We start from the raw sequence: 15615 nt of genomic DNA on the forward strand, positions 1-15615 counted from the left end.
TGTTTAAAGCAGCCATGACATTATACGAAAAAGGGTCGATCTGACATATACAGTTTTCATTATTTATGCTTTGTAACCTGGAAACTATCGTCTGTATTTCGTGATTTTTACGTATCAAATCAAACAGAGACTTCGGTAAATCAAACAGTTACGTTAACTGTTTACCTGCGCAAATTAAGCAAAATCTGATGTATAGGGGTACTGAAATACAATTCATTCTATCGGTAATTCGGCATTATCTTTTGCGTAATGGTAGATTAATGCAATAGGCTTTGGTGAGATGCTCGGCATTTTCTCTAGTTTATTCAGTTTAAATAGAGTTTGATATCGCTTACGGAAATATGTAGGTATATACATGTATATATATGATTCATTTCGAAAAAAATAAATTGTGTTCTTTATTTGTTATACATGTAGTGCATGTTTCTTGTGTTTAATTGTTTACAATTTCTATTTACTAACCATATTTGAGTGTTAAGCTTCGAATTATAAGCAAGATACAGAGATTTACTCACAATTCTATGTTTGTACACAGATCTTAAAAGCTAAAGATTAAAAAAGTAAAAAAATTGTCAATATTTATTAAGAAAATTTTCAAAATCTGTTCTTTCAGAAACCAACTTATTGAATTGTAAACTTAACCTTTTTAGCTCACCTGAGGATGGGGACACAAGGAGGGGTCGAAGTTTAACAAATGAATAAAGAGTAAATCTTTAAAAATCTTCTTCTCAGAAACTAATCGGCCAGGAAAGCTGACACTTGTGTGGATGCATCCTTAGGTAGTGAAGATTCAAATTTGTGAAAATCACGACCCCCGGGGGTAGGGCCACAATGGGGGATCGACGTTTTACATAGGAATATATACAGTAAATCTTTAAAAATCTTCTTCTCAGAAACTAATCAGCCAGGAAAGCTGACACTTGTGTGGAAGCATCCTCAGGTAGTGTAAATTCAAAGTTGTGAAAATCATGACCCCCGGGGGTAGGGTGGGGCCACAATGGGGGATCGAAGTTTAACATAGGAATATATACAGTAAATCTTTAAAAATCTTCTTCTCATAAACTAATTCGCCGGCAAAGCTGGAACTTGTGTGGAAGCATCCTCCGCTAGTGTAGATTCAAAGTTGTGAAAATCATGACTCCTAGGGGTAGGTTGGGGCCACAATGGGGGATCGAAGTTTAACATATGATTATATACAGTAAATCTTTAAAAATCTTCTTCTCAGAAACTAATTAGTCAGGAAAGCTAAAACTTGTGTGGAAGCATCCTCAGGTAGTGTAGATTCAAATTTGTGAAAATCATGACCCCTGGGGGTAGGTTTGGGCCACAATGGGAGGTCGATGTTTTACATAGGAATAAACAGAGTTATTCTTTAAAAATTTTCTTCTCAGAAACTGATCAGCCAGGAAAGCTGAAACTTGTGTGAAAGCATCCTCAGGTAGTGTAGATTCAAAGTTGTGAACATATTGATCCCCAGGGGTAGGGTGGGGCCACAATGGGGGGGGGCAAAGTTTAACAAAGGAATATATAGGGTAAATCTTTAAAAATCTTCTCAGAAACTAATCAGCCAGATGATTTTTTATAATTGTTAAGACTTTGGCCCCAGGACAATTCTTTGGCCTCACGAGAAGGTTCAGAGTTTGATGTACGTTTATATCCCATATATAAACTATTGTTAGGGATCTTTTTTAGAACTGCAATACTCAACATATGATATAACTATAAAATCATCCTGTTAGAAAAGGGACTAATGATTTTAAACATAAGAATATCCAGGGGAAAATGGATTTTATTTATACAGGATTTACATGAATTATTGTACATTGTCCTGATAGTTTGTATTATGACTCCATTGAGCTGATTTTATCATACCTATTGTTCCTCAGGTGAGCGATGTGGCCCATGGGCCTCTTGTTATTAACTACGAAAATGTATAGGATCGATCAATTTCACAGGCAAATATAACCCAATGTATTCCTGTTGTCAGAAGATTGATCAACCCAATATATTCCCGTTGTCATTCATTGACAAACCTTATATGTGTTTTGTTTTCCTGAGAACATTTAACTGTTCTCAGGAATTTAAATGTGATAAATGAGACAATCACATTTATTCACAAGAAGTGATGATCTATGCAAACCTATGTAAAAGTTGCCTTACATCTCACCCACAGGCTCGTGACGTTATATATTTTTGTCATAATAAACAATGTATATATCCTAATAATACACAAGGTAGATATCGCCGCCATCTTGGATTTATTTAAAACTGTTACATTAGCTGGAATTTTGTTTGAATTTCTCAGTAAAATTATTATACACCCGCTCCGAAGGAGAGGGAGTATACTGTTTTACTATTGTGTGTCTGTCGCATTTATCTCAGCAACTATTTATCGTAGATGCTTGAAATTTTACAAAGTGTTTGTTAAGGCATGCCATATCGTGGGATATATTTTTGTACCAATCGGACGTCAACTTCCTGTTAAATGACGACTTTGCTTTTTTTTAACCAAAATTTTCAAACAAATTTTCGTCAAAGATTTCTCAGCAACTATTTATCGCAGATGCTTGAAATTTTTACACAATATTTGTATAGGCATGCCATATCGTGGGATATATTTTTTTTTACCAATCAGACATCAACTTCCTGTTAAATGACGACTTTGTTTTATTTTAGCCAAAATTTTCAAACAAATTTTTGTGAAAGAATTCTTAGCAACTGTTTATCGCAGATGCTTGAAATTTTTACACAGTATTTGTATAGGCATGCTATATCGTGGGATGTATTTTTGTACAAATCGGACATCAACTTCCTGTTTAATGACTACTTTGTTTATTTTTAGCCAAAATTTTCAATCAAATTTCCGTCAAAGAATTCACAGCAACTTTTTATCGCAGATGCTTGCAATTTTAACACATTGTTTGTTAAGGCATGCCATATCATGGGATATATTTCTGTACCAATCGGATGCCAGCTTTCTGTTAAATGTGTACTTTGCTTATTTTGCATATTCACATCAGAGCGAGAGCGGGGGTATCACTAGTGAGCATTGGCTCACAGATATCTTGTTTTGTGATCCTCTCCATTTTCTGATCAGACATTTTTCTTTCATTGCCTTTCACATTCTTGTTTTATTTTACAGATGAACAAGATGTAGAACTGTGTGAAAAGCTGTATAACCTGCTGGATACAGAGGGTTGGAAGCTGATGCAGGAAGTCATGGCAGCTACCATCACTAGAGAGACAGGGAAATCGGTGAAAACATTAATAGATCAAGAAAAAAGCAAACTAAAGGCAATGTTGCCAGAAGAATCCCATCGTATTCTTGAATCAAAAACGGAGCATGACACTTCAAGTCATGTATCATACGGTTTACATCGGATCATTCTGGATGAAGAGAAGTCTCCAAAATCAGGCTGGGGTAATCCAGTCAGGGAAACAGACACTGGTATTGGAGATGATGTAGAGAGACTGTATAGGATTCATAACATTGTTCAAGGAATACCATGCCCAGTGAATGTGTCTGTAGAAAGTTACATAAGACTGCTGGACATTATGATAAAAGCACTCATCCGGCTGGATCCTGGTGCTGAATTTAAGGAGGATTGTAAACTACTATCATACAAATTGGAAAGTATCAAAAACCCAAAGACACAAACAATGTTAGGAAAAATTGCGGAATTTGTAAATATATGGTAATTGATAAGAAGAAAAGGTCTTTAAATATTTAAGATTAAAAAAAAGAGTATCAGAATGAATTAATATAATGTACACTATGCATTGTATGATTGATTACCCACTTTGCCTTGGAACCTCCAGCTGTTTTCATGATTGCTTCCATTTTATTCAAATTAAAATACAGCCAATCTTTTAAAAAAATATGAGTCAATTTACTTGGTTATTTAATGCACCAGAAAAGTTGTTGAAACAATGTAAGCTACCATTATCAAATTATTATACTCTTGAATGTTTTGTTTCTTTATACATTTTGCTTCTGGTATAATGCCCTCATGAATTAAACAATCAAATGTCAATACAGAAAAGCATGATTCAATTTTTTTTATGAAATATGTAAGAAGAGCTTATCATGTTAAGACATATTGAGAGAACTGCTTTTCAGATACTTTTGGTTCTGTATATCATTTAACTTATCTTAAAAAAAATTTAAGCAGAAAAATCACTGATCTTTTCATTAGTTACAAAAGCTTAGAAATACTATGTACAATACAATATATTATAATTGATGAACAGAATTGATATAGTTTGGTTGTAGATAATCGCCAAATATGATTTATCCATGCTATAATTCATAAAAAAGGGAATTAATAAAATTCACTTTTAACTTTAGACACAAGTAATTTTCGATGTATAATCTTAACAACTAGTTAAAAAACCTCAAAAGTAATCGCTGCCATGTTTTCTTAATTTAATACTTGGACTGATATAACCTATGGTAGCTTATGTTATACAAATTTTACACAGATTTTGCTGAACTTGCTCAAGTCTTTTATGTTGTTTTAATGTTTCTATATTTCTTGCAAATTTTACCATGTTTCAGAAATTTTAATTTCTGCTCTATGTTTTCAAACGTACATGTACATGTATCTATGTTTGGTATCAATTAGAATTGATGAAGAGAGCACTAATTATGAAACTAAAAGACTTGAACAAGTCTAGGATTTTTCATAATAGTCTTTTAGACCTAATATTTGTTGTTTGCTCTAACCCTAGATACAAATACTTAGTAGCTGGTACTTGTTTGATGTAACATTATAAAATAACGATGACACAATGAAGAACAATCGCTATGCTGGCATACTAAATGTCGTCTATTCATTGATGCTTATAAATATGTCAGCAGAGCACTTGCAATTAAGGTAGCATGTTAATTCAATTCAATTTTAATTCAATTTATTTTCTAAAACCATTATCATACAATGATACATGAGGTACAATAACATATTTGCATTAAATTGTGATGTCAAGGGTCTAATAAATTTTATATTATGATATTATAATACAACATTGTAATACATGTATCAGTAAGCATATAATATAAGTAAGAGAAAAAATAGTAATTATTCAAAAAGTGGTAGAAAAAGTGGATCATCATGTAGAATACAGAGTTTCATTGGTATCTAACATGTGGAGAGTAATACTAGTAGCAATAATAAATGCTAATATAGTTTAGGCTGGACAGCAGACTTGGTCCTGGACATTCAATATAAAAGAGCTAATTTTTTTCTATGTTTTGATGTTTGTTGAAATCCACTTATCAGTATATATTGCAGTACATTGTTCTGTCCAGATATTAGAAAAACCACAAGAATAAAATATATGTCGTATAAAATCAGTCCATAGATTTACAAAGTTATTATTGTACAAATATTGATTTGCTAAATACAACTATATTTGTAAACAGTAAACACAATATAAATATCGTTATCAACGAAGCATTGATTGTTGTTTTAGTAAAGTATTTAGTATTGTATGTATTTTTGAATTCTTGTATCTATTTATTGTGAATAAATTATCTATTATCATTGTTGATATCAGAATTGATTATCTGCATTATCATTTGCTGTTGACCGAGTGAGGGGAGTTTGTCATGAACTGTATTTTCAGCTCACCTGTACAAAGCCAAGAAAGTTATATTATTCATTATACCAGTCAATTTTGAATTCCTGCATTTTTCACCCCCTATTTTGTAGATGGTTAGCTAATTTTTTTTTGACACGATGTTTTTATCGCAATCTTAATCTCAAACATTTATATGCCTTGAATGAAATAAACTTTCATTGGATGTATTTGATAGTGATAAATACCAATAATGTTTTAGTCCTGACAGATGCGTTATTTTGGATTAGGTCTACTTTTAAGAAGTATTGGGCCCTAAATGATAATGTGCATTGATGATGCCTATAAGCTTCATTATACAAGTCTTACTGTAAAATTTTCTGGATGAAGGACCAAATGAAAAGTACATCTTTTTGTGATTCATTAAGTATCCTTTGTTAGGTATGGGTGAATTTACAGAGTTGCTTGTGTTAACTTTGATGTATAAGTACTAGAACTTCCCCTTGTGTTAGGACCGACTTTTATGTAACTAAATACAAGGTGGATTGAGTGTTGTATGAAGTATGCTTCTTTATCATTGATGTTGTTCTTGTGTGTAAACCATTTTGATTCATTTTTCATACCTATGCAACTTTAATAGCTTATTAAATAGGCTAAAGATAGGACTTTCATTGCAATATTATATTACTAATTACCTTATATTTTTTGAGCACAAAAAACTTTTTTGAGAAATCCATTTTTTAATTTTTACCCATTTAAATTTGTGCTCTATATTTAATAAAAGAATTAAAATCTTTTAATAGTTATATTTCTGTTTCTAAACCATTAAAGCTCATCTTCTTATAACAGGAGTAAAGTTTTTGGTCAACTTTTGTATGGCCTCAATCTGTCTTTAAACCACTTGCATTTTTGGTTTTCCAAAACAAAACTTGGCATACATTATCGTTTTGTGAAGGGCTTTCAAGTTAGGATAAGGCCCTTTTTTCATGAAAATATTATTTAAAAATAAATAAAATGGGGGTGAGATATTTCTAAAGAACCAATGGTCAATAATATAAAACCATGTCCCCTTCCCCATTGGCAAATTGGTGCACATTTTAAAAAAGTTTTTGGTAATTGAGGCTCGCTAAGTTAGAATAGAAGTCGGAGGGTGTGATAAATTGCCAATTTTCTGTATCATCATGTCCTTTTGATTTAGAAAGAGGCTCCAATTGTTCATGCTCTGTAATGAATAGGGAAATGCTCTGGTAGAAAATGGAAGCCGTAATTTGCATGTAAAAAGGATTTTAAGTCATGAAATTAGAGAGTGGTTACAATTTAGGGGGAAGGGATATATAGTATATAACATTATTAAACTCACAATTATCTGATTTATTTATATACTTGTGTAAGCAATTTGCAAACAAAACAACATTTAAAGCCTCATATTCATTGCTTTTGTATTTTTTTAAAAGCACTTTCGGTAAGGTTTTGGCATGGACAAATAAGTTTAAGAATTGTTTACATTTGGTCTGCATGTGTACAAAATGGCCTAATCACATCCTCATAAAATGTTTTGCAAATGAAGTTTTACTTGGACACCATGAGAAATTGTCTTTAAATGGAAATTAAAATTGAGACGATAGGACCCTCCCCCGCCCCGTTTCCATGAAAAAAAGAAAACTTTTTTATATTAACAATGTTAAGTAAAAGAGTCTCAGAATCTCCGCTCACCCCACCCTGCGGCAAACCAAATTCGGATATCTGCGCATGCTCTGGATTTACCCTTGCTGTAGTGCAGTACATTAAATACAAAGAGATCCAAAGTAGGCATCCAAACAACGCACACTCCTTAAATTTGCACAAAATATAGTTTAACCTGAAATGAAAATCAAGTGGAACTGATGTAAACATATAGAAGTTGACAGCCCCATTACAATTAAAAATTGTTAAAGGATCCGCCAATGCATTAGCACTATGTATAACCTAAAGGGTGCAGGCCTATCATCCACACACCGTATACAGTGGAGTTGTTGTTGACTTCCTTGTTGATCCTGGTTATGACTAATGCGCATCTCCGTACTTTTAAGAATTAGTTTCGGTTTCGAAGAAATGCCACTCTTACATAACGTAAGTTATTTTTTAGTTTTCTATATAATTATTTGTGATAACACTACGGCTAAACGTATAGGTCAACACATTTCATCGATTACCCAAAATAAGAGACTTTTGGAGCGCAAGTGGGGTTTGCATAATAAATACGAAATGAAACTAACTTTAAAATGTCAATGATTTTATATCTTGTTAAAGAATCGCAGAAAATTATGCATGTGAATTCAAGTTATCAGGAATAGTTCTTTGAATATTAAGAGGGGATCACTATTATGGTAGGGGATGTAATCAATCAATCTTTTTTTAAACCCATCGGGCTTTATTGCATTTGATCACACCCCGACAAAAATTATCACCTCACAATACCCAAATAATTATTTCTTATTCCTTAATATAGGATTTTCACGTTATACAGTGGTTACATGTTTGATATGTCAGTTGATCAGAGTCCATAAGGATTGTTTTTGCGTAGTTACATGTAGTATGTCCCTAGACCACCAACTATTTTTCCAGGTGCGAAGGGTGGGTGGGTACGAGGCACTGTGCAATAGATATCTTACAAATATAGCTCATGTAGTATTGGTGTCTGTCGCATTGTTATTTCATATTTAAATCTTCATCTATTTTATTGATTGGCCCAGGGTTGGAGTGTGGTAAAGTCATGATCATGCATGAACAATGTAGCTCTGATTCTAGGGTTTGTTCATATTTACACTTTATCGTATTTTATTTATTTAGATACAATTGTTATTGAAAAGGTCATGGGGCAAAATATGTCAATAATTGTGAAGTAATTTTCCAAAAACCTATTTAATCGATTGAATCAACTCATTTCTCAATAAATATCAAAGATATACGAATATCGTGTATGTTGAAGTCAAATTGAAAATAGTGGGAATAGTTTAAAGTCATTATTACGAGGTAAAAAGTCGTAATAACGAAATAAAAAAAATCATGTTTTGAAGTAAAAACTGGATGGTAGCGACTATTAAAAGTTGTGATAATGGCCTTTTTAACTCGTTAATATCTACTACAAGATACTTAGTAAAAAGTTGTTAACATGAGTTAATAAGTCGTGTATGTAATTACGAGATAAATGCATGTTGCTATTTAGAGACAAAATTAAAGCTGTTATTGCTATCTAATGAATCAATATGCAAAATAAAAATAAAAATTACTTATTAAAAAAAATAAACTTACCTTTTAATTTTAAGTTAAAGAATCTTGGGGAATTAAAGCCGTTGCAGATGCCCACGACCATATCATACGTCTTATGAGAAGTAATAAACGTACGAGTTAACTGGGCATTTAAACGGTGGACAGTATTGTCCAAAAGAAAATGTCCAAAAATGCAAGAAAGGGGTAATCGACATTTAAAAGGCGTAACTGCGCTTAAATTTTGTAGTATTTACATATACTTTAAACTGGCAAATTTAAAATAACAATCACACACTCATTTAAAGATGTTGATTACTTTCTAACAATTTTCAATTTACTAATTTACCCCAGTCATCGTATACAACTCCTAACGCAGGGAAGTCGACAAAGAGTATGGGGAGTCAACAAAGAGTATGGGGGAGTCGATTTTTCCGCTTCGGAGACAGAAAGAATTTAGTTAACTCATTTTGGAGGTATTCAAAACAAGTATTTTAAAAAAATATATACAGTGGCGTCGGAACCAAATTGAAAGTATGTGTGTGTGTGTGGGGGAGGGGGGGGGGGGCTAGACTTATAAAAAATCTTGACAAGCCAAAAAAAAAATGTCTTTGCTATGTATAAATTTGCAAAAAAGTGGGGGGAAGGGCTAACCCCCCCCCCCCCAACGGTTGATCTATACCACACGGAAGTAACGTATAACAAGGGGGCTTTTTATAGGTCACTGGTCAAACTTTGTGTTGGTCATTGGTCTTAGTGGTCTTTGTGTCTTTTGGTAGACTACTATGCTTTTTCTTTCACAACAAAACACGCATTTGTAATGTGATTTTCCTGCCGATACAATTGGAAGTAAAATACATACCTAGTTAATTGTTGAATTTTCTTTAGGCGCATACTGTACGTTTGACTTAGCTTGTATTCTGCATTTTGTGCACAATTACATGCTTTTGTCCAGCGTATGTCCCTGTTGTGTTAACAAGACTCTCAAGGATTAAAAGATGGAACGTTTTATCTTGCCATTTAATTGTTTCTTGCATGCACAACAACCATTTGTTTACAATCTGAAATCGTGCAATCTCAAAGAGAATAACATACATTTTATATTTTATAGAATAGTAGAAAACGCATATCAAATAATTTCAAGTTATCATCAGCAAATTTTTATTATTAAGAAAAGGAAAATTACATTTTAAGAATGCATATTATTAAGTAAAAAAAGAAAATTACATTCTAACAATGTAAACAAAAAGAAAAACCAAAAAAATACCATAGTGCGTACGATTCGAACACCCACTTTTACAGTTACAGTTGTTTAAATTTTTAATCCAAAGGTTACCTTATATCTTAATATACAACAATTCATGAAATAAAATTAAAGGCATAGGTCAAAAATCGTTAAAAGAACAAACAAAAGGTATTCCAATGGTACGGTTAGGATAAAGTTTAGTATGTATTGAAAATTATGAAGTTAATTACAAACTTAGAACACTCTTAAAATCATTAATTTTATTTTGCAGATTAAAAGGACGTGATACAAAAATGACGATCAGAATTATAATATTCCTAATACTTACGGTCTCTCACAGAGTCTTATCACAGAAAAGACTTGTGGAGAATACAACTTGTTTGGAGTTAGCCAAACCATCAAATCAACAGTTACGTCTAATCTGTAGTCAAAATGACTACCACTGTCTCCTGGACGAGACTTTTACCAAGGAGTTTGAGGTCTTCACGGAGTATAAGTGGATTTTAGGAGGAAAGAGGAACCGTGTGTCTGATATATCGAAGCCGCAGTCTTTGTAAGCACCATATAGGCGTCTCCATCAAATTTTGTAAGTCTATACATAAAGTACATGGCTATACTGTATTGAAATATAAGCTATATTTGGGCGAGGGTAAGAAAACGTGACAGAGGGCAAAGCTTTTTTGATGGAGGATATAAAATGTTGCTAACATCCTTCAGTTGCTCTTTGGACTCTATCTCCTGTATTTACGGACTCCATTTATACTTCGGTGACCGGTTCTGTGCATAATTATTTGCTCATATAATCCACTTTGATATAAACTAGTGGCACATGTAAGTTTTTCTGCTTGGTTGGTAAAATTGTCTTCTTATCCCGCCTTTTCACACATTCTCTTCATAAAAAGCTTGTTGATATCAACATTCGAAAACTTCAGAACATCTGCAATAGGTCGCTTGTAAAATTTTCCCTTCCATATAACCCCTGGTAAGTAGAGTATAAGCATTGCAGGCTCTGGTCTGTGTCATAATGAGCTTTATTTTCTTTTGTTCTATGCAGCGATGTTTGAGACCGTCAGTGAATGTTTTTTTGAAACAGAATGAAAGGAATCGCATGGATTAGAGATTCGCTTGTAGAATACCTGGAGTGATTTCAGATGCTTATAGCTTTTCCTACTGTCCCTTACTAATGGGATCTGCCTGCCGATTTTCTGACCCATAACCTAGAAATAAAAAAAAATAACCGAGTGAACACTTTAGTAGAGCAAAAATTATTTATATGAATGCTTTTTGGCGGATAGTCAATTACTTAAACAAACTGGCAACATAGGAACAAGGAAAGGGGACGAAAGCAGCTGCACTAAAACCCATTTACTATTTAAGGACCTGGGTTAAAGATTCGTAATTAGTAATTCTATATATTAGTATGTAAAACTTCATTCCCCCATTGTGGCCATATCCTACCCCGGGACTACGATTTGAAAAAAACTAAAATCTAATCTACACTACCTTAGGATGCCTCCACACAAGTCTGAGCTTTTCTGGACAAATGGTTTAAGAAAAGAATATTTCTGAAGAGTTTCTCCATATATCATAAGGTAAAATATGTAAAACTTCATTTCTTCATTGTGGCCCAACCCTACCCCGGTGACCATGATTTGAACAAATTTACAATACCTGAGGAAGCTTTAACACAAATATCAGCCAAATGGTTTTTGAGGAGAGCATTCTTAAATCTTCTATCTCTATATATATATTACTTTGATTGACCTTAGGGTGCAGGTCTCCGCCTTGTGAATGCGTTTCTCATCTTCAGTATCTGACACAAGCTCATCGCTCTCATTCTCTCAAACCGTTGTCCAACCTGTGGGAAAACTTTTCTGCTATTCTAATCCACTCTTTAATATTGAGCTTATAAGCACTGTCACTAGTTTTAAAGCGGTGGGGTCATACACACGTTTCGGCATCTTTTCCCAATCACCTAATATATCAGAATTAAAGTGATACTGTACTTTATTTCCTTCGTTTTAAAACTTTCCTGGCACTTCTTTCTAGATAGACTTAACAATGTTATCAATGTCTTTAATAAAATAAGAATTCCTCCTTGAAACTCAATCTTTGTGTCCAAGTATGTCTGAAACAAGTTAAATGTGTCTGCAAGGTCTAGCTGTCAGGAACTTTGTACGTAGATTGTGCAGATACTGCAGGCTGTGGTCTAGGTTCAACTGCAGGTTTGTCCAATAAATTTTCTGCTTCTGCTTATCTGTATGAAGCAAGTAAATTAGTCTTAAGCTGTCGAGACACCTCAGATAGGCACCTGCCCAGTTCACTTTGGATACGCCAAAGTAACATAAACGACTGTTCATATATAAATAATTATAACAGCAATATTCAAACTCGTGTTACTAATATGTTTATCTTAATATTAATACATATGTTGAATACTATCAGAAAATAAATAGTTTTTACACTTTTCATTTAGAAATCTGATATAATGATTTTAATGTAAATTTTTACAAGGTGAATTGTATGCCGGAGAATTCATATAGGTAATGCCTGCTATCCCACCCGTTTATGTTATATCTATACTACTATATTAAAATAATAGACTCGAATGTTTTAGCTTTAATACCGATAAATCGGAAGAGTACTGTCTTTTGTTTTATATATTTTAAACATCATCGGTACTTGAAGATTACCAATTTGTTTTTATTTTTTCTCAACCAAGCTTCGTTAATTAATAATCAACGAAAATTCCTCCAAAAATTCCGGAAATCATATGAATTTTTTGGATTTTACAATCTTGCGCATGCGCATTACATTCACACTAAACCAGGGGAGGCTCTTTATTTTATGTTTCCACAATATCACATTTACATGGATAAACTTGGAAACGATAAAACAAATGCATGTTAATTTTCATTGGAATTTTTTTCTGTTCATCAAAGAAAATACGGGAGATAACTCTTACACAGTGCATTTACTATAAAAAATCCCGAGAGTTTCGAATGTCAACATGGGATGTAAAAACGTTGTTGAAATATGTTGAATTTTGCAATTATAGAATTAAACTTTTCGAAGAAAGGTATTTACATGTTCTGAACAATTTGACTGTTATTTGCAATGCAACTTTATTAATTTTCTCCAGAGACATAAATAAAATGTTATCTATGTCTCTGTTTTCTCCAAAATCGTTTTGGAGCGATTCTGCAATTTTCTGCTACATTACGGGTATATAGGAGGCATTTTAACTGTGGGTTTGGCCTTCCCTGAGACACAGTTAGATTATTCCAACTCAGCCGAGTGTAGTGAAATTAATAAAATTATTGTAGGCTTGAAGTTTGGTTATGCAAATGTCAACAATATACGGTGTTTCGATGTATCTATTTTGTAAATGCCCGATATCATATGCAATGTCAACCCGTGCGTGCACGGGTCAAAGTCTAGTATTGCATAATAAATTTAATATTGTTTAAATGAAATAAAAAAAAATCCACTACTCTCTTGTAATGGTTGAATATACATTGTTAAAATATACATGTTTAAAGATACATGTATAAAGAAACAAAAAAAAATCATTCATAGGATATCTATTCAAATTACTATTGTCTAAAACATGTATATGTATTTTGAAGGAAAATGTGCTTATTTCAACACATATGGAAGTGGAAACATTGACGAAAGGAACTGCATCCAAAAACCTAATCTGACTTGTTCAACTGTTCAGTTCTCATCTGCAGCAAATACATACCGTGAGTAAAAGCAGTTAAAAATAAAAAAACAAAACAATATTAATGTTGATATGTTTTATTGCTAACTTGTACTTTTTAGACAACAAATCTATGGAGGGTAATCGTGTTCAAAAATCCAGACATGTAAACTTGTAAATCCGAATATGTAATCGTGTTGGTGTGTGAGTCTGAGTATGAATATGTGTAATTCTGATCGTGTAACCTATTAAACTCGGGGATAAACACTTTAGAGTTGACCCCGCAGGCCTTTAATCTAATTTTTCCTACAGATGCTAATTGCAGCTGTAAAATGCTGTTTGTTATTCACATGTAACCTGCCACTATAATACAAACTTTCCATCTGTAATCTCTGCATTTGTATTTCCGTTTTCTGAAATATCACGGCTGACATCTTACAAATTGACAAATGTAAAGTCTACAAGTTAGTCGAATTTTGACATGACCATATATGGAAAAAGTGACGTCACCGATAGAAAAAGGATAGCTGCAGGTAAAGGCATGCCGTAATCGCCGGAATAGGGACGGAATAAATAAAAAAAAAAATTAGGTAGGCCTAAAATCATAATATCTCTGAATAATAACATTTCATAGAAAGTATCATTTTTCGGAAAATTAAATTATGAGATTGGTGTACATTTTATCAAGAGAATGTATAAAAGATGCGAGTAAAGAATTCGATCGGCTTCAGATATCCTCTTAGAACTGAAAAAAATACATTTAATGACTGTATGAATACACGTGTATAAAGATATATACGCATTTTTATTCATAGGCGTCGGAACCGGGGGAGGGGCTAGGGGGCTTAGCCCCCCCCCCCCCCACACTTTTTTGCCAAGTTAGACCTAACCATTAGGAACATAGCAACAGGGTTGATTCAGCCCCCCCCCCCACTTTTTCCTCGCAACAAACAAAATTGTTCCTTAAAAGAACTTAAAAAGAATGAAATATTAAAAGTGATAGTAGGTATACTAGTAGAGTCATAGTAGGTATACTAGGTAGGTATTTTTACGCGAAAAATTACCAAATCTTTGCAGGTCGTTTTTTCTAACTAATTAAGAAAAATAACAAAAGTACAGCTGTCAATGTGACAGCTAACTGGGTTTTCTTTTGTGTGAACATTATCCATAATCCATTTGTCAATCCTGAATTGATAAATACTACATATCCAAAGAAATGGGGTACTCTATATGCAATGTTTTTGCCCAAAAATGACTATGTTCAACAGCTGCATGATATTTTTTCATAAATTATGAGAAATCCAAATCCTAGCAATTTGCATACTTCTGATATATGTATAATTGATCTGCAAAAGAACAACTTCCTATCTTGAAAACTGTTCGAGGAGTTATCGGTAAAATAAGGGTACCTTTTTGACAGCCACTCGCCCGCCCGCCATTTTTACTATTTCAATAATCGGAAACCCGGTTAAAAATTCTCTCTCAAAATTCGTAGAATTCAGAAGCAGTGGAGTTACATGGGACCTCACGGCGGTCTTCGAACCCCATGCCGCTTAAAATATATTTACCCCCTTAGGAAATTTCTTCATCCGTCTCATTTTTAGAAAAGAGTACGCATTAACTTATATTCCAGTTTAAATTACATGTCAATTTTTTTTTTATAGAAATAAGATATTAGGCATTCCCTTATTTAATACCACGAGATTTATATTACGGAAATTAGCGCATTCATCACATCGACAACGATTTTTTTTCTACATGAACCTCTTCCTGTTTGGTCCAGTTTCAATCATACCTCATTTTTTTTAATAAAAATAATACTGGTGTTTTCGATAGAAAAGGT

General features: G+C 33.1%; 2 protein-coding genes across 2 annotated transcripts in view; both read left to right on the forward strand.

Moving 5' to 3' along the window:
- LOC105322873 (uncharacterized) overlaps nucleotides 1–5223 on the forward strand; it is an 88605-nt gene extending 83382 nt beyond the window's left edge. The window contains exon 16 of the mRNA XM_066080074.1: nucleotides 3143–5223. Coding sequence (XP_065936146.1) covers nucleotides 3143–3699 — 557 coding nt within the window. The 3' untranslated portion in view covers nucleotides 3700–5223. The remainder of the gene's footprint in view (nucleotides 1–3142) is intronic.
- LOC105321411 (uncharacterized) overlaps nucleotides 1–15615 on the forward strand; it is a 72138-nt gene that overhangs the window by 44841 nt on the left and 11682 nt on the right. The window lies entirely within an intron of this gene.

This window comes from Magallana gigas, chromosome 3 (genome assembly GCF_963853765.1).
Source record: "Magallana gigas chromosome 3, xbMagGiga1.1, whole genome shotgun sequence".
Classification (NCBI taxonomy): domain Eukaryota; kingdom Metazoa; phylum Mollusca; class Bivalvia; order Ostreida; family Ostreidae; genus Magallana; species Magallana gigas.